We start from the raw sequence: 20,988 nt of genomic DNA, 5'->3' as shown, positions 1-20,988 counted from the left end.
TGACGGACAGGGAGCCAGTGCAGGAAGGACGGGGGTGATGTGGTCTCTGGAGCGGGTTGGGTGAGGAGGCGGGCAGCGCAGTTCTGGATGTATTGTAGTTTATTTAGGATTTTGGATGATGAACCATACAGGATGCTGTTGCAGTAGTCCAGTCTTGAAGTGACAAATGCGTGGATGAGGGTTTCAGCAGCCGGGAAGGTGAGTGAGGGACGGAGGCGGGCAATGTTTTTCAGATGGAAGAAGGCGGTCCTGGTGATGTGGTTTGTGTGTTTGTCAAATTTGAGCTGGCTGTCAAAGATTACTCCAAGGTTGCGAATGTGAGGAGAGGGGGTTAGAGTGGTGCTGTCAAGGGTGAGGTTGAAGTTCTGAGTGGTGTTGGTGCGGGATGGGGGGTCCGATTATGATGATGTCAGATTTGTCGTTGTTCAGTTGAAGGTAGTTTGTTTGCATCCAGGATTTAATTTCTGAGAGACAGTTGGTGAGTGTGGAGTGAGTTGCGGCAGTGATGGTTTTTGTGGAGATGTAGAGTTGGATGTCATCAGCGTAGCAACATATGCCAGGCCTGTAAGTGGCGCTGCTGCTGCCACAAAATACACCAAAAGCAGCGAAGAAGACCCCGGAGCATGGTTGCCCTTCTGTTTAGTCTCCGCGGTGGACGGCGTGTTCTCCTGCTGTATATCTCTCAGGTATACCCCCCCCCCCCACCGAGCGGAGCAAGGCAACGAAACTTAAAATAAGAAGCAGCATTTTATGGCACGCTATGCATGGGGCCACCTTTACCTCTTTCACACCAACGCAACTCTGGTTCAAGCTCCGTGCTAGAGCTTTCCAGGTTCAGAACCAGTTCTTCGGTTTAGCTCTGGCTCTGTTCACACCGCCCAGAGTCCGACTGCTAATGCGTCGTTGCCTCATCGTTTGCGTCATGGCGTAACCGTTTGCGTGCCTGCTTCATAAAGCCAAACCGCGCGGATGAAATCAGTTGCATTCATTTCTTATGGCTCTATCTGCAGCTTTTCCGGAGTCATTTCTGTGGTTTAGTTATATTGTTATAAAAAAAGTGTACTCGTGTCAATAAAGGTTTTTTTTAAACACAACTGCTTCCGAGGTCGGTCTTATTTCTTAAGGTGGACTGAACCATGAGTGTGGAGTAACGTTGTATCTTTCATTTAAATGAACTGTAACCTTCACCCAGGTATGTAACCGCTGTTCTCAAATGAACACGTGAAGTAAAGTTTAATATTTATAGTTTTATAGATGTATAATGAGTTATAATGAGGTGATCAACGTGAATGCTCAGGTTCCACCTTAACACGCAGACACGTTGCTTCACCATGAGCAGAAACCTTTATATATACAGTCTATGACAGAAACACTGAAACTCTTAAGTTTCTCCATCGTTGTGTACAAACTGGATAAAACGCGGGCTTGTTGTTGTTGTTCAGGAGTTGATCTGTCTCTGCCCCCGCCTCGAGGTAAGCGTGACGTATGCGGTGCTTTTGCTCTGGCCGGACAATTTTTTGGTGCTTGAAACGAACCGGATTCCGGAGCTAAGAGGCTGCGATGTGAAGAGGAAAACCCGGTGCTTTTCAAGCTCCAGCTCCGAACCGGCCCTGAAACACCGTTGGTGTGAATGAGGTATCAGAGCCTCTCAGCCTGATACCTTGAGGGGGATTCCCGACATGTCGTTGCAGTAAATGAAAGGGTGTTTCATGTTGTCGTTGCTGTGGACCTTCTTAACACCTTGGAAAATGCCGTTTAATACTTTTTAATAGCCTTAATTTTCGCTAAATTTATCAACTTTTAATACTTTTTAAGACCCCGCGGGACACCCTGAATGTTATGTTGAACACTTGGTGGTGGGGTGTATAAAAGGGGTCATAGGTGACAGGAGAGGAAGTGGACCCAGGAGGAAGAGCATATCGATTCTACCAGACGGCCAGCCCAGACGATGCTCATACTACAACTATTGACACAGTGTACTTAAACCTTGGTATGTAAAGCAATAAAACAGCACGCTGTCGGCAGACAGACAGAAAACGAAACTCAAAGGAACAGTGAACATTATGCCTGTCAATTCTGACGTTACGTCAACAGATGGCGCTGTTGGGATGCGATCTGTAATGGAAAAAAGGATTACCCAACACAAGGCCAATAGATGGGAATTGTTTATTGTAAACTGTGAAAAAAACTAAATATGCTTAATTGCAGCTCCTACACTATGGTTTTTCTCCCGTGTGAATACGGTGATGTGATTTGAGAGCACCTGATTGAGTGAACGTTTTACCACACTCTTCACACCAGTAAGGTTTTTCTCCAGTGTGAATACGTTGATGTGATTTGAGAGCACCTGATGTAGTGAAAGTTGTCCCACACTCTTCACACCAGTAAGGTTTTTCTCCTGTATGAATACGTTGATGTCTTTTGAGAGCACCTGATTGAGTGAAGGTTTTCCCACACTCTTCACACCAGTACGGTTTTTCTCCAGTGTGAATACGTTGATGTGATTTGAGAGCACCTGATCTAGTGAAAGTTGTCCCACACTCTTCACAGCTGTAAGGTTTTTCTCCAGTGTGAATACGGTGATGTGTTTTGAGATTACTTGATGTAGTGAAAGTTGTCCCACACTCTTCACAGCTGTAAGGTTTTTCTCCTGTGTGAATACGTTGATGTGTTTTGAGATTACCTGATGTAGTGAAAGTTGTCCCACACTCTTCACAGCTGTAAGGTTTTTCTCCAGTGTGAATACATTGATGTGTTTTGAGAGCACTTGATGTAGTGAAAGTTTTCCCACAATCTTCACAGCTGTACGGTTTTTCTCCTGTGTGAATACGCAGGTGGCTCTTTAAATGTCCAGATGATGTAAAGGATTTGTCACATTGCTGACAGCTGTGACGTCTCTCTCTTCCTTTCGGTTTCTAGAACAGACGGACAGAGAAAGAGAGAAAGTCAATCTAAAAAGCATAAATACACAAGTTAACACAATAAAAACTCACTTAATATAAACCTTGAATTAACAAAATACTACTTATCAATTGTTTGTCTTTATTACATTTGATACAGTAATACAGCAATATTCTAACCAAAGTATATACCAGAGGTGGGGGACTCGAGTCACATGACTTGACTCGAGTCACATGACTTGACTTGCCTATTTTTTGACTTGAGACTTGCTTGACTAACATTGATAAAAGACTCGACTTGACTTTGACTTGGTATTCATGACCTGAGACTTAGGCTTGAGACAGATGACTCGAAAGGACGTTACTTTTTAAAATAGAATATTTGCATTTGTTTTTGTACGAAGGGCAATGAAAGAAAAAAAAGAGAGAGAAAGTCTCTTCGCAGGAGAAAGTAGAAAGTGGAGCGCCCAGGAGACGGCCGTTTCATTGCAGACTGTTATGTTTATGTGGGGAAATACATACATTATTTGAGATATATTTCAAACTCGCACTTCATTTTAGGGACATTTCGGCCAGGGGTGTAGAGTTATTTGTTCAAGCACCGGATCGGCAAAACAGGAGAGTCTGTGAACCAGTCTGCCTTGACCCATGTATTCATGTCCGACTCTCACAGTATCTGCTGCACACAGCTGCTTCATAGAAGAAACCCTCCTTCACTTCATGAAATCTCTGCAGCACCAGGAGGCAGTAACGTGCAACTCAGCAGAATCTGAGAAAAGCAGCAGCAGCTGCAAAGAGCTGTGCCTTCACTGTGTTTACCTTCATTAGAACAGCTAACGAGCGACCGCAGGCTGCGCTGCGCCACACACACACACACACATTACATTACATTTAGCTGACGCTTTTATCCAAAGCGACATACAATAAGTAACACACACACACACACACACACACACACACACACACACACACACACACACACACACACACACACACACACACACACACACACACACACACACACACACACACAATTGTTGTTGGTGTTGAAAATAAAACTTTTGTTTCATAACCACTGTCTTTTAACTGATTTAAACTGGGGTTATTCATCAGGATTTCGTAGGACTTGTCTTGCTTGACTCTCACCCCAGTAACTTGAGACTTGCACATGTATGACTTACTCCCACCTCTGGTATACAGGAGACAGAGGGAGACGGCATCCTGTCACTGCGCCATCCTGTCACTGCGAGTCTCAGTGTCCTCTTGGGTTTTGTTTTTTTGTCTAAACTTTGTCGTGTCTGTATGAAACGTCATTTTGAGAGACCATGCTTTTGATCCTGTGGATTACATTGGCCTTCTGCAGACCATGTCTGGCCATTCAACTTTCCAAGACACACCTGAGTGACAGCACGAACAGGTATGGCGAGGAGTCCCGGCGTCTGCGCTGCTACAGCCGCGAGGCTATGCTAGGGCTACAATGCCATCGGCCTCCTACATACACCAAGCCATCTGTGCTCTTCGTTATTGGATGAAATCCCTCGGGAGCCGCTTAGAAACACCAGGAAAAAGAGACGAGGAAGGAAGGGAGGCGTTCAGAATACGGCGGAGATTCAGCCGGCCACCACTTCCATCCATCATTCTCACAAACCTGCGCTCATTGAGCAACAACGTGGACACACTAAGGACACACACAAGGTACTGTCATGAATTTCTCGAGGCCTCTTGATTATTAAGCAATGTCGCCTGGAGACTGTTACCTGGGTTCCAGCAGTGTGTTAGGGATCACAGCAGGAAAGACACTATCCTGGACAAATGCTTTGTTAATGATAAAGGAGCCTATGTGTCTAAATACAGACACCAATACTGACCTCTGATCATAATGTTGTGAATATGATACCAGTGGATAAGACCAAACTCAAGGGAACCAGAAAAGAAAGTAGTACATCATATGTGACTAAGGACATAAAACAAAGACTACGGAGCACTTGAACAGACAGAGAGAGAACTGAAAGTCAAATTGAGGGAATCAAAACACGGAGAGCTTTTGGGAAATGCTTTTAAAGCCAAAGACCCCAAAAAAGTGTGGGACACCATGAGAACCGTGACAGGAATGACCTCTTCACCTAAACCTATTGTGACGGACAAGACATACTTGATCCATACCAATGTGCCTATAAGCAAGGGGGTGGTACTGCTGCTGCTCTGGTTCACATCATCACTAAACATTTAGATAAACGCCACACCTATGCAAGAGCCCTCTTCCTAGACTTCTCAGCAGCAACACAATACAAGCAGACATCTTGGTGTCAAGAATGGCCAAAATGGAAGTAAATCCATACCTGATTTACTGGTATGCCGCTTTCCTCACCAGGAGAGAGCAACTTGACCAAACCCGGTCATCTGCCATCACAACCAATGTAGGGGCCCCAGGGCTGCGGGAGTTCAGCTGTGCTCTCAGCTTCTTTCAGCTTCTTTTGATGACTTTACTGAACTGCTGTCTATAGTGTGTTTTGACTTTGACCGTCTAGTCATTGTTGGTGATTTTAACATCCATGTTGACAACCCCCAGGACAGAGGGGCTAAAGAACTGTTTTGTGTTCTTGATAACTATGGTGGGGACCCTCTCATGACATCCAACTATAGGCCCATCAGTATCTTACCCATAGTATCCAAGGTATTTGAGAAATTGATTGCCAAACAAATCATCAATCATCTCAACAACAGCTCCTTTCCACTGCATCCAATGCAATTTGGATTCAGGGCTAATCACTCAACAGAAACAGCGACATGCTTCTTCGTGGAGAAAGATAAGGCATCAATGGACAGGGGTGGGGTTGCGGGGGCCGTGTTCCTTGACTTACGGAAAGCTTTTGACACTGTTATTCACAACATCTTATTGCAAAAAATACTCAACTTACATGTTTCTATAGAATTCACCAACCTCTTTAATTTGTATCTTTCATCCCGCTCCCAATGTGTTCAAATTGAGAACCAGTCTAGTGTTTGTCAACTGGAGTACCGCAGGGCTCTGTATGGGGCCCAATCCTGTATAAATGATCTGCCTTCTGTGTGTGGAGAATGTGATGTATTAATGTATGCTGATGACAGTTGTTTCAAGTACAAGTACTGAGGAGTACATATTGACACAAACCTCAATTTCAAAACCCATATCAAAAAGGTCTGCAATAAAGTAAAGTGCAATCTGTCAAATTACAGATACATTAGAAACTTGCTATCATCTGCAGCAGCTAAGCGATACCTTCACTCCATGGTCCTCTCCCACACCAGCTACTGTCTGATCAGCTGGTCTGATGCTCACTCTGCAGCTCTAAGGCCACTGGAATCACTGTATAAACAAGCACTGGCTAGAGCTTGTACTGGCATATGATTTGATTGGCTGACGCTTCTACCGAAAGCTTCAGAAGCTTCAAAAGTTGAACATTGCTCAACTTTTGCAGCCTGAAACGCCAGGAAAGCTCCGCTCTGCTTCCCACAATGCAGTTCGGCGAAAAGTGACGTCACCCCATTCAAAGTGAATGGGCAGACGCGTTGGAAACCGTTTTTGAAGCTGACGAAGCTGTAGTGTGGACGGGCCGTCAGTCAGAACTGCACCCCTGTCAGACGAGACATATACCAAGTGATGACACGTTATGCTCGTGTTGTGTTCAAGGACCCTGACCGTGGCTAGGAAAAACAGGCACTCGCTTCTTTAATTTTTTTGCAGTCTAGATTTCTCTAATTTTTTTCTTTTTTGCTTGTGTTTATAAATTACCTCGAGGGACGTACCAAATTGTCTCCCGGGCCGCGATTCCCCAGCTTAACTTCCCATGGAAATGTCCACCCCTTTGCGACCCTAGCAGTAACTATAGCAGCGTTTCACAAAGTGTGGGGCGCAGAGATGTGATAGGTGGGTCGCGAACGGACGGGAGATTTTTTATTTTTTATTTAAAAAAATAATGTTTTGGACCCCAGGCCGGAATCGAACCTGGGTCCTCGCGGGCGGTAGTGGATTATTACAGCCGGAGACTCGCAACGGCGGTGGACTTTCACAGCACCGCTGCACCGGACCTGCCGGAGCCGCCAGAGCCTCGCAACGGCGGGTGTTTGCGGCGGCGGATGCGGTACCGGCACAGCGGCGCTGTGAAAGTCCACGGCCCACCTATGCCAGAGCCAGCGGCCCAACGGGAAAAGTCCCGAATCTTCCGATGGCCAATCCGAGCCTGCTCACACACACACAACTGAAACCAAAGTCATTTGCAGACATATGTATAAATCTCTCATACACACATGTGAAACGCTCTCACACACACAACCGCGTTGCAGTCGGGAGGAAAATAAATGTGGAGCGGCACCTCACCACTTCATAAGGAGTTTAACCGTGACACTTTTCGAAATCCCGTTTGTCCCCCCCCCGCTTTACAAATAGGCCTATGTTTATTATTATCTTTTAACGCAAGCCATCATCGCCACGGAGGAGCACACAGCCTCTGTGAGCGAGCGAGACAGAGGGAGAGAGAGAAAACACACCTTTATCTATTTAATATAGCCTAGTTGTACAAAATAAAGTAAGAAATCATTCCAATGTGTACTATAGGACAGTAAACAGTTTACAAGGGGAGTGATTAGTAAAATATGTATAAATAAAAAGAAAGAATGCTAACTAGGTAACATAAGATAAGAATGAACAAGTTTAAATGATTGGTTATTGGTTGTGATCATATTCTAAAGATGTTTGGATTATTGAACAGTATACAGCATAGAGTGTTGAGAGATGTATCCACAAATTCTTGTTGTGCTCAAAGTGCACCAGATTGATGCTTTTAACTTCAACATTTAAAAAACATCATACATTTTCTTTTCACTGCAAACGGGTCCCACAGACCCAAACAGCACACAAAGGTTAAAGGGAAGCATATAATAATGTTAAAATGTGCTAAATATATACACTGCAAAAAAACTGAAAAAGAGGAGTAAAAGTAGCCCCCGACTTGTTTTATGTTTTGAAAGTAGCCCTCACCCTAAAAAAGGTTGGTGACCCCTGCTATAGGACGATACATTTGACCATTTTAAGCTTGGCCTACCATTTTATTGGAGCGGCAGGTGGGGCTTGAAAAGGCCCACCTGTTCAAAGTGGGCAATGCCAGGAAAAGTTTGAGAACCACTGAACTATAGTAACGCAGTGTAGGCGGAGCCGTGACGTCATCCTCAATGTGTGTCACTACCCGATCTGCAGCCCTGCCCCATCTGCAGTGCGCATGTGCGAGATGGTCCGCCATATTTGACAACTCCATACGGCAACTCTAATGGGACATTTGACACAGTGGCGTTTGGCAAAGCAGAAAAAGAACACTCAAAAAACCCCACAATATTAATCTGAACGAGAGAGACGAGTTATTGTTATTACAACGTGACTTCACTATTATTGAACAACTCCTTTTATTGGGTCATTTTATTGGGTTAAGTGCATTGTCAGAATAAGTGAGAAATGGATGTAACTTCTGTTGGACAGCCATCATACATGCTGAAGAAATATTGACTGAATGTATGCAATATGTATGGCATTCATAATTTATATCTAATTACATTAACTGTGAATGTCCTTCATTTTATTTCAAATCACAAAATATTTTATTAAAGATATTTGAGACGTTTATGACTCGCGCATGCACGATGCAAATCGGGCAGCCGTCTAGACGTCAAATGTCCCATTAGAGTTGCCGTATGGAGTTGTCAAATATGGCGGACCTTCTCGCACATGCGCACTGCAGATAGGGCAGGGCTGCAGATCGGGTAGTGACAATGTGAACCACAAAACCAACATCAGCCGTTAGCTGTTAGCCCTCAGAGCTCACAGCTCCTCATATCTGTTCAGAAACTAGACAGAAGTTAAACAAGTACAAACCACAGACTGTCCGTGTCATGGCGAATACAGTTGCTGGTTTATTTATGTATGTATAGGGCGTTCCGAGCTGAATAAGGGCGTCAAATGAAGGCAAGACGCCCGCCTGGCGGAAACGCTGGAATTAGGAATATCTTGTGATGAAGTGCACACTGACCTGAGCTCCAGGGGCCTCCTTCTTCTCCTCCATGCTGCTCATCAGCTGTCCTGATGAAGACCACAGAGCTGCTTCATTATTAATATAATACAAATATTTAGATATAATTCATCATAAACTGTCAGCAGTGAAGAGGAGGAATTCAAAGAGTTTATTCAATGATATGTTCTATTTCTGGATGCTTCTATGTAGTGTTTTATCACACCACGTGCAGTGCCTTGTCTCATCTATGCTGCTGTGACGTAAACATGGTCCAAATGGATCCATTTGGTCCATGTGATGCTAAGCAGAGGAGAACATGATAGAAAGGTCAGATAGTTATTAACGTTACATGCACATTACTTTAACCATTACGATAACAACTTGGTTCTCTGTGTAAATTATTATTAATATAATACAAATATTTAGATTCATCATAATCTGTGTAGCAACTTACATTCTAACTTACAGCTCACAGTTTGTTCACTTTTATTTCATTAAAATGACTTTATTCACATAGAAAGTGATATTAATGGATGTTTGAACCACGGTTATAACGCTATCCGTGTGAAACTATCACTAAGTTAACACAGAAAGCAAACATTAGCTAGTGAGACTGTTTAATGTACTCCATGTATACAGTAGTTTCTGTATATTGTGTATTCTTTAGATACTAGTGATATGTGTCCTGTGTGTATACTTGCTGCTAATGCTTCATTTTTATTATCTTATTGCATCTTTTAAATATGTTTAACTCGTGTAATGCCTGAAAACACTTCTGCTGGGACACAATCATTTCCCAGTTTAAGATAAATCATTATTTAAATAAAGTATATCTATTTATCTAATGAGCTAAACCGTCGCTTAGCTTAGCGTTAGCAGCTAACTGAAGAACCCCATTCATTTCAATGGGAAAATGCTACGTTGCGATGAATGACGATGCTAATAAGCTAGTTAGCATACATTTAAAACCATATCTATGGCAAAGAGGACCAACACAACAACTCAAACCGTCTTAAAGACAACTGGTGTAATAAATAACTAACATAAAGTCAGCTGAGCATTACAAATCAACTGTTACTCCCCAGAGCCGAACTGGAAAGGTTTTTTGTGAGTTTCTTTCCTCCAAGATTATAGCTGTTGTGTTAAATAAGATAACTTCTGATTCGTGATTAACTGTAAATTAAGAGGTGTAAATACACTGAATGAAACCTCTGCAGGTGGTTAATCCACTCACCTCTTCTTTCCTCCTTCTTCTTCTTCTCTCGTTTTCTTCTTCTTCTTCTTTCCTGTTTATTGGCGGTTGGCAAACCAACTTGTAGGTGCATTACCGCCACCAACTGGACTGGAGTGTGGACAAGAGACTATGCAGAAAACAAGAAACAAAACAAAGAACCAAAACTCTAGATTATTTTTAAAAGTATCAATTTCTCTTAGAAACATAATAATCTCACAATATATATTGCCTGATGTTTCCCCTAACAGCCCTGATAGCGACAAGTCATGGAATGTTGCTTTCTTCAGTGTCTGGAAAAGCACATTTCTCTGAGTACTATATTTCCTGCAAAGCAGTAAAACATGCTCAGCAGTTTCTGGCTGGCTGCAGTGTACACACTTTCCGGTTGGATGCTTTCCTATTATACTTAAAGTATGGTTGAGACCTGTATGACCTATTCTCATCCGAGAACTGATATTTTCCTCCCTTCTTTTAACCCTTGTGTGGTGTTCGGGTCAAATTAACCCGATTTCCATTTTCAATGAATGAAAAAATATATAAGGATTTCGTTCAACCTGAAACTCAATGGCCGCGGCTTATTTATTGTGAAGGACATGTGGAATTGTTTTTATTTTTTTCCACTTATGAAAAAATGCCCACCCGCACTTATGTCCTTCAGAAGAGGTTCGGGTCAATCTGACCCGGATACAATACCAGGACACACACACACACACACCCACACACACACACACACACACACACCACACACACACACACACACACACACACACACACACACACACACACACACACACACACACACACACACACACACACACACACACACACACACACACACACTTGTATGCATAGAGAAGCTGTTTGATCCTGTTTTCCCTTGATCTTTACCCTTTGTAGTGTGTACACAAAACTATCCTAGAGCATTATAAACATTTTAGATCTTCCAGAAATGTATAAACATTTTACATTTTCTCGCACTGTCCCCCCTCGCACCTGCACGCCGGAGGAGGGACTAAACAGAGACATAACCTCAGTGTAGTAACAGTGTAGTGCAGAACTACAATTATCTACCAGCAAAATGGAAGATGAACTTGACTGAGAGTCAGCTTCTGGAAGACCCCCACAGCCAGCTTCTGGAAGACCCCCACAGCCAGCTTCTGGAAGACCCCCACAGTCAGCTTCTGGAAGACCCCCACAGTCAGCTTCTGGAAGACCCCCACAGTCAGCTTCTGGAAGACCCCCACAGCCAGCTTCTGGAAGACCCCCACAGTCAGCTTCTGGAAGACCCCACAGTCAGCTTCTGGAAGACCCCCACAGCCAGCTTCTGGAAGACCTCCACAGCCAGCCGCAAGAAGACCTCCACAGTCAGCTTCTGGAAGACCCCCACAGCCAGCTTCTGGAAGACCCCCACAGTCAGCTTCTGGAAGACCCCCACAGTCAGCTTCTGGAAGACCCCCACAGCCAGCTTCTGGAAGACCTCCACAGCCAGCCGCAAGAAGACCTCCACAGTCAGCTTCTGGAAGACCCCACAGCCAGCTTCTGGAAGACCTCCACAGCCAGCCGCAAGAAGACCTCCACAGTCAGCTTCTGGAAGACCCCCACAGCCAGCTTCTGGAAGACCCCCACAGCCAGCTTCTGGAAGACCTCCACAGTCAGCTTCTGGAAGACCCCCACAGTCAGCTTCTGGAAGACCCCCACGGTCAGCTTCTGGAAGACCCCCACAGCCAGCTTCTGGAAGACCCCCACAGCCAGCTTCTGGAAGACCCCACAGCCAGCTTCTGGAAGACCCCCACAGCCAGCTTCTGGAAGACCCCCACAGCCAGCTTCTGGAAGAACCCCACAGCCAGCTTCTGGAAGACCCCCACAGTCAGCTTCTGGAAGACCCCCACAGTCAGCTTCTGGAAGACCCCCACAGTCAGCTTCTGGAAGACCCCCACAGCCAGCTTCTGGAAGACCCCCACAGTCAGCTTCTGGAAGAACCCCACAGTCAGCTGTGAGGTCTGTGGACCCTCAAAGGACTCCAAGACACAGACTACATGCAGCAACTGCAACAAGTACATCTGTGCTCTACACAGGAAGAAGTTCTGGACATCATGTGTTTCCTAAACGGACCTGCCCATCGACTCCCACGATGTTCTGCAGCGTCACTTCATCAAGATAGTTTTCGGATATACTGTATTTTATGAATAGTGACTGTTAATTGTTTTTATTTGCTTTGTGTTTATATCTGTTCTATCTGTCCCTCTATATTTCACAGCCAATACTCTTGGATGTGGTTCTCGTGTTCCAACTGCTGATAAATTGCTTTATTTCCGTCAGGGCTTGATTAGTATATGACAGATTAAAATAATAAACATTAATGAAAAAATGTTTAATTTACATGTGTCCTAGAAAAGGCATGAGCGAAACGTAAACTTAGTTTTTATTACAGTGTATTTTTTTTTAACATAAATTACATTTTTATCACAAAAAACCGATGGGATGTTAAATGTGATCTAGCAAAGAGTATTAAAAAAACTAATCATATATTTCATTTATATTGTTGGGGAATTAATTAAAGACAATATATATAAGGAATTGTGCATGTTGAATTTAATTCTGTATTTTTTTAAAACCCTGTCAATTTGACCCGGACATTACCAAAGGGTGCGAAATGTGAACATAACACAAGGGTCAAACCCACCTTCCTTCCACCCCACACATACCTGTGCATGTTATAAAGATGTCTTCCTGTATCACTAAGGTCCCATGATCTTGCCATGTTGTGTTGTGCAGATTTCTGAATGAATGTTTGAACCTCCGCTTTGCTGAGTTGAACTTCTATGTCTATGTTCATACTTCTGAATGTTTGTTTGGCCAGAAATATCCACCTGTTCATTACCCTCCACACCAACATGAGCAGGAACCAGAGGAAACGAGTTGCTATGCCTTTGATTTGCATTTGATATCAATTAGAAATATTTCATTTATTATGTCCGTTCTAGATGAAGATCTGCCTGATCGTATACTCGATAATGCTGAAAAGCTGTCAGATGCAATTCCACTGTTATGTATTTCTTTCTCCTCTATCCATTTCAATGACAGCACCAATGCCAACAGCTCTGTGGTGTACACTGACACATGGTCTGTTACCCTTTTCTCTATCTGTGTATTACTCACTGGGATAATACACTGCTGCCCCTGCACGCCCTGGCCTCTGGATCTTTGGAGCCATCTGTAAATATGATTGTTGAGTCTGAGTGATATCTTGGCAAAGTGATTCTGGACTATGCGCCATACTGGTAGTTCTTTCTTTTTCCTTTAACTCCTCTCGTACATGAGGTCTGCACTTGGCAATGGGGAACAACCCAGGGTGGATGGACCAGATTGGAGCTGTGGGGCAATACTGCATTTGATTCAAAGCTATACTTGCTGCTTTAACATCGCCAATCCATCCAGCACTTGTTAAATGTGACTCATTGTGCTCCCAGCAGTCTTTCAAGATACTTTTCGCAGGATGACTATCACTGTGCTCCTGAAGGTTTACCCAGAATGCAACATTAACTTCACTCTTCTTATCCTTAAAGGCATTTTCTCCCATTCCACCTGCATTGCTGATACTGGAGATGTTTTAAAAGCTCCACCACATATCCTCAGGGCCTGAGCTTGTGGGACATCCAGCTTTTTAAGGTTAGATTTCTGCTGCTGCCATGAACGCTACACACCCATCATCGAATACAGGTCTCATGAGTGCCCGATATATATATTCAGAAGTGATGACCGACTCGCTCCCCACTCCTGCCCCGCCAAACACCGAAGTACATTGTTGACCTTTTTACATTTATTTTGATCTTTTCCTATATGACTGCTCCATGTTAGCTTTCCGTCAAACCAAACACCAAGAAGTCTTATTGTATTAACCTGTTCAAGAGGTTGCTCGTACCATTTTAACAATATAGGAGCAATGTTATGCCGTTTTGTAAAACAAATGACCTGCGTCTTAGCTACTGGCAGTTTGAATCCCCGTTTATTTGTCCATTTCTCCACTTCAACTATTGCAGCTTGTATTTTCTTTCCAACATGTGCTACATTGCGGCCTTTTGCCCACAAAGCCCCGTCACTCTTGCAGACAAAGATCTCCCCACACTTGGATGAACTTGATTAAAGACGTCATGCATCATTATATTGAACACAACGGACCACACACACTGCCTTGTGGAGTACCATTTCCACAGCATAAACACCTGAATATTCTGCACCTACTCTTACTTGTATTTTCCTGTCCAGTAAAACATTCATAACCCAATTATATGCTTTACCACCAATTCCCAATGACTTGAACTTGATTAGTAGTCCTTCCTTCCAGAGCAGGTCATAAGCCTTTTCAACATCAAAGAAGACTGCAATCACTACTTCCTTGTTGGTCTGTGCTTTCCTGATGTCTGACTCTCAGCACAATATAGAATCCATTGTGTTCCGACCCCTCTGGAACCCACTTTGATATGGGGACAACAGAGCTTTACTTTCTAAGATATACGTTAACCTGTCTGTAACCAGTTCTCTCCATGACTTTGCACACATGAGATGTCAGGGCAATAGGCCTGTAGCGAGATGGATCTGAAGGGTCTTTCCCTGGCTTCAGGATGGGCACTATTATCGCTTGTTTCCACACTGAAGGAAGTTGGCCAGAATCCCACACCCTGTTAACCAACCTCAACACAATGACTAGAGTTATCTGTCATGTGTTCCAGCATTTTGTAACAAACACCATCTTTCCCAGCAGTGGTTTGGCGAGCACTAATAATTGCTCTTCTCAACTCAAACATACTGAAATGCAGGTCCAACTGATCTCCTAACGCTTCTACTCTATCCAATATTCCTCGGGTTTTCCTTCGTGTATTATTTCTGCACTGCCTGGCTTCCTCTGTAAGGTTATCTGAACTATGAACTTTCCTAAATGTTTGAGCTAGAAGTTCCGCCTTTCCTACGTTTGTGACAGCCATTTTGTCCCCTCTGCTCAAAACTGGCAACTCATAATTCCTTTGAATTCCCCCCATTCTCCTAATCATGCCCCAAACACCTGCAAGCTGTACTTCTCTTCCAATACTATTGCAATATTGACTCCAAAAAGTGCGTTTCTGCGTTCTTATTGTTCTCCTCACTACAGCCCGGGCCCTTTCACCCTGATTCAAAGCTTCCTGAGAATGCAGTTGTTTGAGTTGCCTGAATGCTTTATTCCTGTCTTTAATGGATTTACTGCATTCACCATTCCACCAGGGTGTCAAGGAGAGACTCTGAGGCATGAACTCAATTGCACGACTCAGATAGTGTTTTCAAAAATAAAGACTTTACTGGAATTTAGCACAGTAATCAAAACAAGGAAAAAATATATACTCTTTCGAGGAAAACTAGCAAGTGATCAATGAGGTAGATCCGTGGGAAGTCCGTGAGGTAATCAGGAACGTGGGTCATAGTAAGACAACGAACTGACAATGAACAGGAGGAAGCTACCACAATATATACACAGGTAAAGGGGACACAGGTGGAAACAATCAGGGCGGGGAAAACAATCAAGGACGCAGGAGACAGAAAGGGGCGGGGAGCGTGGAGGCCTGAAATGAGAGGGATGATTAATTAAGGGAATAAACATAAAGCACAGGGCAAAGGGACATGACAAAACTAACATAAAGAATAAACTTTCACTATTAGTTTCCTAGACATGACAGTACCCCCCCTTCTAGGGACGGCTCCTGACGGCCCAGGCTCCTCTGAGTTGAGGCGGTCAAAATCCTCAATGAGGCTTTATCTATGACGAAGCGGGAAGGAATCCATATCCGCTCCTCAGGACCATAACCCTTCCAGTCAACCAGTAGCTGTCGCCCTCTACCCCTTTTCCGACTAGCCAATATCTTCTGACGGTGTAAACCGGACCTCCATCAATCGATTCCGGGGGGGCGGGGGGGGGGTGTTTGGCGGTGGGAAAACCATAGCGCTCTCCTTCAAGGGTTTAGTTTCCCTACATGGAAGGGTGGGATGTTACCTTCATGGACCTGGGGAAGCCGTAGTCTCACTGAAAACCGGGTTATGACCTTGGCAGAAGTAGGGAGGATGTTGTGCGCATACTCAACCCAGGTGAGGTGCTGCGCTCCAGGAGGATGGATTTCTGGGACACCAAGCAGAGCAAACAGGTCTCCAGTTCTTGATTTAGGCGCTCTGTCCTGGCCGTTATACTCCGGAAGTGGTATCCTGACGAGAGACTGACCGTGGCAACCGATGAGGCAGCAGAACTCCTTCCAGAAGCGTGACACAAGGCCATGTGACGAAGTTCCATGGAGATCTCTGACCAGGGTCTGTTGGGAATAGGGAGTGGTTTGTAATAGTCCTATTCGCGCCCTGGAAGGGTCTTGTTTCGAGCGCAGACAAGGGCACGCCTCCACAGTACTCCTTCACCTCCTTCTCCTGGGATGTCCACCAGAAACGTTGTTTTATGATGAACATAGTTCTCTTGACGCCAGGGTGACAGGTGAGCAGCGAAGTGTGACCCCCAGTGGATCACCTGTGGTCGCTCGGCCTCCTGAACGAAAAGCCGGTTAGGCGGGCAACCCCTTGGTGCAGGAGCTCCAGCATTGGGCTCGTATTACCATCTCCTTCTCTACTGACCAAGTCAGCGCTCCTACCACCCGGTTTAATTGGATGAGGGTTCCGGCTCCTTGACTGCAGGCACAGGTCAAACAGCGGGACAGAGTGTCAGGCTTGACATTCTGAGACCCCGGCCTGAAGGAAAGAACAAAGTCAAAACGGTTGAAAAACAAGGTCCACCTAGCCTGGCGGGAGTTCAGTCTTTTGGCCTTCCTTATAACTCCAAGTTTTTTGTGATCGGTCCAAACCACGAAAGGATGCTCGGCTCCCTCCAACCAATGGCCTCCACTCTTCCAGTGCCAGCTTCACGGCCAGCAACTCACGGTTTCCCACGTCGTAATTTCTCTCTGCTGGGGAGAGCTTCCTGGACAGGAAAGCGCAGGGGTGAAGTTTGTTGTCCTTCTGTAGTCGCTGGGAGAGGACCGCTCCCATCCCTTCGTTGGAGGCATCCACTTCTACCACAAACTGACGAGTGGTGTCCGGCAAGGTGAGTATGGGAGCAGAGGTGAACATTCCTTTAAGCCGAGAAAAAGCCTCCTCAACCTGAGGAGACCACAAAAAAGGCACTTGAGGGGACGTGAGGACATGAAGAGGGGCTGCAATAGCACTGAACCTCCGCACAAAACGTCTGTACAAATTTGCAACACCTAAAAACTGCTGCACTTTCTTACGAGAGTCAGGGGTAGGCCAACAAGCTACTGCGCTAACCTTCTCTGGGTCCATCCTAACCTGACCTGGCGAAATGATGAAGCCCAAGAAAGTGACTGTCTCTGCATGGAATTCGCATTTTTCTGCTTTGACAAACAACCTATTCTTGAGCAGCTCTTGTAGAACCTGGCGGACATGTTGTTTATGGGTGTCAAGGTCAGGGGAGTATATCAGAATGTCGTCAAGATATACAAAAACGAAACGGTTCAGAAACTCCCTCAACACGTCGTTGATCATAGCCTGGAACACAGCAGGAGCATTTGATAATCCAAATGGCATTACACGGTATTCATAGTGGCCTGAAGGGGTGTTGAAACCCGTCTTCCATTCATCGCCCTCCCTGATCCTGACTAAATGATAAGCGTTACGCAGGTCTAACTTGGTGAAAACCTTGGCTCCCTGAAGCTGCTCGAAGGCTGACGAGATGAGAGGAAGGGGGTACCGGTTTTTAACCGTAATGTCATTGAGAGGTGAGTAGTCAATACAGGGCCTAAGAGACCCATCCTTTTTCCCAACAAAAAAAAACCCCGCTCCTGCTGGTGATGAGGAAGGGCGAATAAGGCCTGTTTTGAGGGAGGCATCAATATAGTCCTTCATGGCCTCTTTCTCAGGTCCTGAAATAGCATATAGTCGACCCTTAGGAATTGTAGACCCAGCAATCAGGTCGATAGCACAGTCATAGGGGCAGTGAGGCGGAAGAGTCAGAGCCTTGGATTTACTGAATACTTCACTTAAATCGTGGTAGCAGGAAGGGACTGAAAGAACATCAGGAAAATATATTTCTGGGATAGTTCCCTGCCTAACCCTCCCAGTGTTACCTCTTCTGTCAATCTCCGCTACCTGCTTAACACAGTGATCTCTGCAATTCTTTCCCCACCCCTCCACCCTCCCAGATTGCCAATCAATGTGAGGGTTATGAAGTTTCAACCAGGGAAACCCCAAAATGAGTGGATGTTGGGCTGAATTAAACAAGTGAAATGACATTGTCTCGTGATGGTTATCATCACATCTTATTTCTAAAGGCTCTGTTTGGTGAGTCACTTTAAACAACAGCCGCCCATCGAGAGCACTCGCTTCAAGAGGCTGGGGTAGAGGTTTAGTTTTTATGTCCAATCTTTTAACTAAACCCCAATCCATCAGACTTTCGTCTGCCCCTGAGTCAATGAGTGCACCATGAGTAACCACATTGTCTCTGATTTTTACCTGGATGCGGGTCAGGGTGCGAGGAGGAAAGTCAGAGGAAGAGATCCGGCTCATCAACGTACTCCTCTTTATTGGTGAGCCTCCTCTTTTACCGGACAAGCCGCTTGTGGATGTCCGCGCTGCCCGCAGTAGAAGCACAGGCCCTCCTTTAATCGACGCTGACGTTCTGCCACCGAAAGCTTGGCGGGGCCCAACTGCATTGGCTCCTCCACGGAGCCAGGGGGCGCTGTTGTCCGGAACGCAGGTGAGGGGTGACGGGGCCTCCAAGAAGAAGTAGTATCCAGCGGCGAGTGTCTCCTCTGGGGAGGCGGATCAACCGCATCCTTGGATTTATTCCTTCTCCTCTCCGTCAAACGATTGTCTATCCGTATTGCCATGGATATGACAGAGTCCAAGTCAGCGGGCATCGAGAGGCGCCAGCTGGTCTTGTAGGGAATCCGAGAGACCGCTGACAAAAGCGTCAAACAATGCAGCGGAGTTCCAGCCGCTATCGGCTGCCATAGTCCGGAACTCGATGGCGTAGTCAGCCACACTCCGCTGATGTTGTTTCAGCTTAATCAGAGCCCGAGCTGCTTCCCTGCCCGGCGTGGTTTGATTGAAGATCTTTCTCATAGTGTCTATGAAGTTTTCCAGAGACCCGCAGATGGGGGAGCCTCGGGACCACTCTGCCGTAGCCCACGCTGCTGCTCGGCCGGAGAGAAGGGAGATCATGAAAGCCACTTTGGAATTGTCCGTGGGAAAATCAGCCGGTTGGTGGTGATAGTGTAACTCACACTGCACAATGAACGTCCGGCAGCCCTCCGAGTCTCCGGAGTATTTTTCGGGTGGAGCCAGACGCATGGAAGTACTGTGCGGCTCAGTAGACCGGTTGGGATCGGAACCGGTCGCCGCCGGAACCGGGGGAGTCGTGGGAGGAGAAGCAGCCTGCAGGTGAGTGAGCACACGCTGGACCTCAGCTGCCAGCAGATTCACCTGGGTTGTCACCGATGATTGTAGTTCCCCGTGGCTGTTGGATAGGTGCTGCACTCCGTGCTGTATGGCGGCCATCTGCTCTTCTTGTTGCCCAAGACGTTGGCCCTGAGAGCGGATGGCGTTCTTTAGCTGGTCTGAGTCGGCTGAGTTCATTTTAATGGTCAGTTCGTACTGTCAAGGAGAGACTCTGAGGCATGAACTCAATTGCACGACTCAGACAGTGTTTTCAAAAATAAAGACTTTACTGGAATTTAGCACAGTAATCAAAACAAGGAAAAAATATATACTCTTTCGAGGAAAACTAGCAAGTGATCAATGAGGTAGATCCGTGGGAAGTCCGTGAGGTAATCAGGAACGTGGGTCATAGTAAGACAACGAACTGACAATGAACAGGAGGAAGCTACCACAATATATACACAGGTAAAGGGGACACAGGTGGAAACAATCAGGGCGGGGAAAACAATCAAGGACGCAGGAGACAGAAAGGGACAGGGAGCGTGGAGGCCTGAAATGAGAGGGATGATTAATTAAGGGAATAAACATAAAGCACAGGGCAAAGGGACATGACAAAACTAACATAAAGAATAAACTTTCACTATTAGTTTCCTAGACATGACATATGGTTAAAACTGTTCCTCGACGGCGTCTCTCCAACAGGTTGCCCATCACTGTGGCTTCAGCGCAGGGCGGCGTGGGAATTGTAGTCCTTTATAGTGCGTTGACTACAGACGTCACCATTAGGTGGCCTTTCTTATCAAATCAAAATACATGGCTCCAACGATGACAAATAACGTTTAATCATAAACTTTTTCATTTCCAGGGGCCCACCTGGACTCTTTCACAAGGAGGACTTGTACTCAAATGGCACAACCCCAAACGGAACCTTCGCCCCCAATGACCTCGTGGTCATCGTGGATAACACAGCACCGGGTGATACAGACACTGTCAGGGTCCAAAGGCTTGTCCGCAGTGTCTTGGTGAAAACCAAGAGTAGCACCTTACAGCGACCAATTGACAAGCTCTGTCTGCTTCTGGAAGCAGTTGATTGAACACAAGGTGTCATGTGCTGGTAACCTCTGACACCCAGTATCACACACATACACATGCCCCCCCCCCCCCTTTCCTCTTGAACTCATGCAAACACACCACAACACAAACATTGGACTATGAACTATGACAATGATTGTATATTGATGACGGTTACATTTTGAGTAACTGCTTGCTTTGTGGCTCTATTATAATGTATTAATTGTTTTGCTACTGCGTCAACAATTAGGGGCCGGTATGTTAGAGCCACAAAGTTATTATTTCGAGT

At 45.4% G+C, this 20,988-nt stretch overlaps 1 protein-coding gene across 1 annotated transcript in view; it reads right to left on the bottom strand.

Moving 5' to 3' along the window:
* Window positions 1–20,988, bottom strand: part of LOC117441960 (uncharacterized) — a 605,495-nt gene that overhangs the window by 189,507 nt on the left and 395,000 nt on the right. The window contains 1 exon segment of the mRNA XM_071202313.1: window positions 2,218–2,886. Coding sequence (XP_071058414.1) covers window positions 2,218–2,886 — 669 coding nt within the window.

Source organism: Pseudochaenichthys georgianus, unplaced genomic scaffold, assembly GCF_902827115.2.
Source record: "Pseudochaenichthys georgianus unplaced genomic scaffold, fPseGeo1.2 scaffold_223_arrow_ctg1, whole genome shotgun sequence".
Lineage (NCBI taxonomy): Eukaryota > Metazoa > Chordata > Actinopteri > Perciformes > Channichthyidae > Pseudochaenichthys > Pseudochaenichthys georgianus.
The sequence above is the reverse complement of the archived record's forward strand: the minus strand, read 5'-3'. Positions and strand labels throughout refer to the sequence as shown.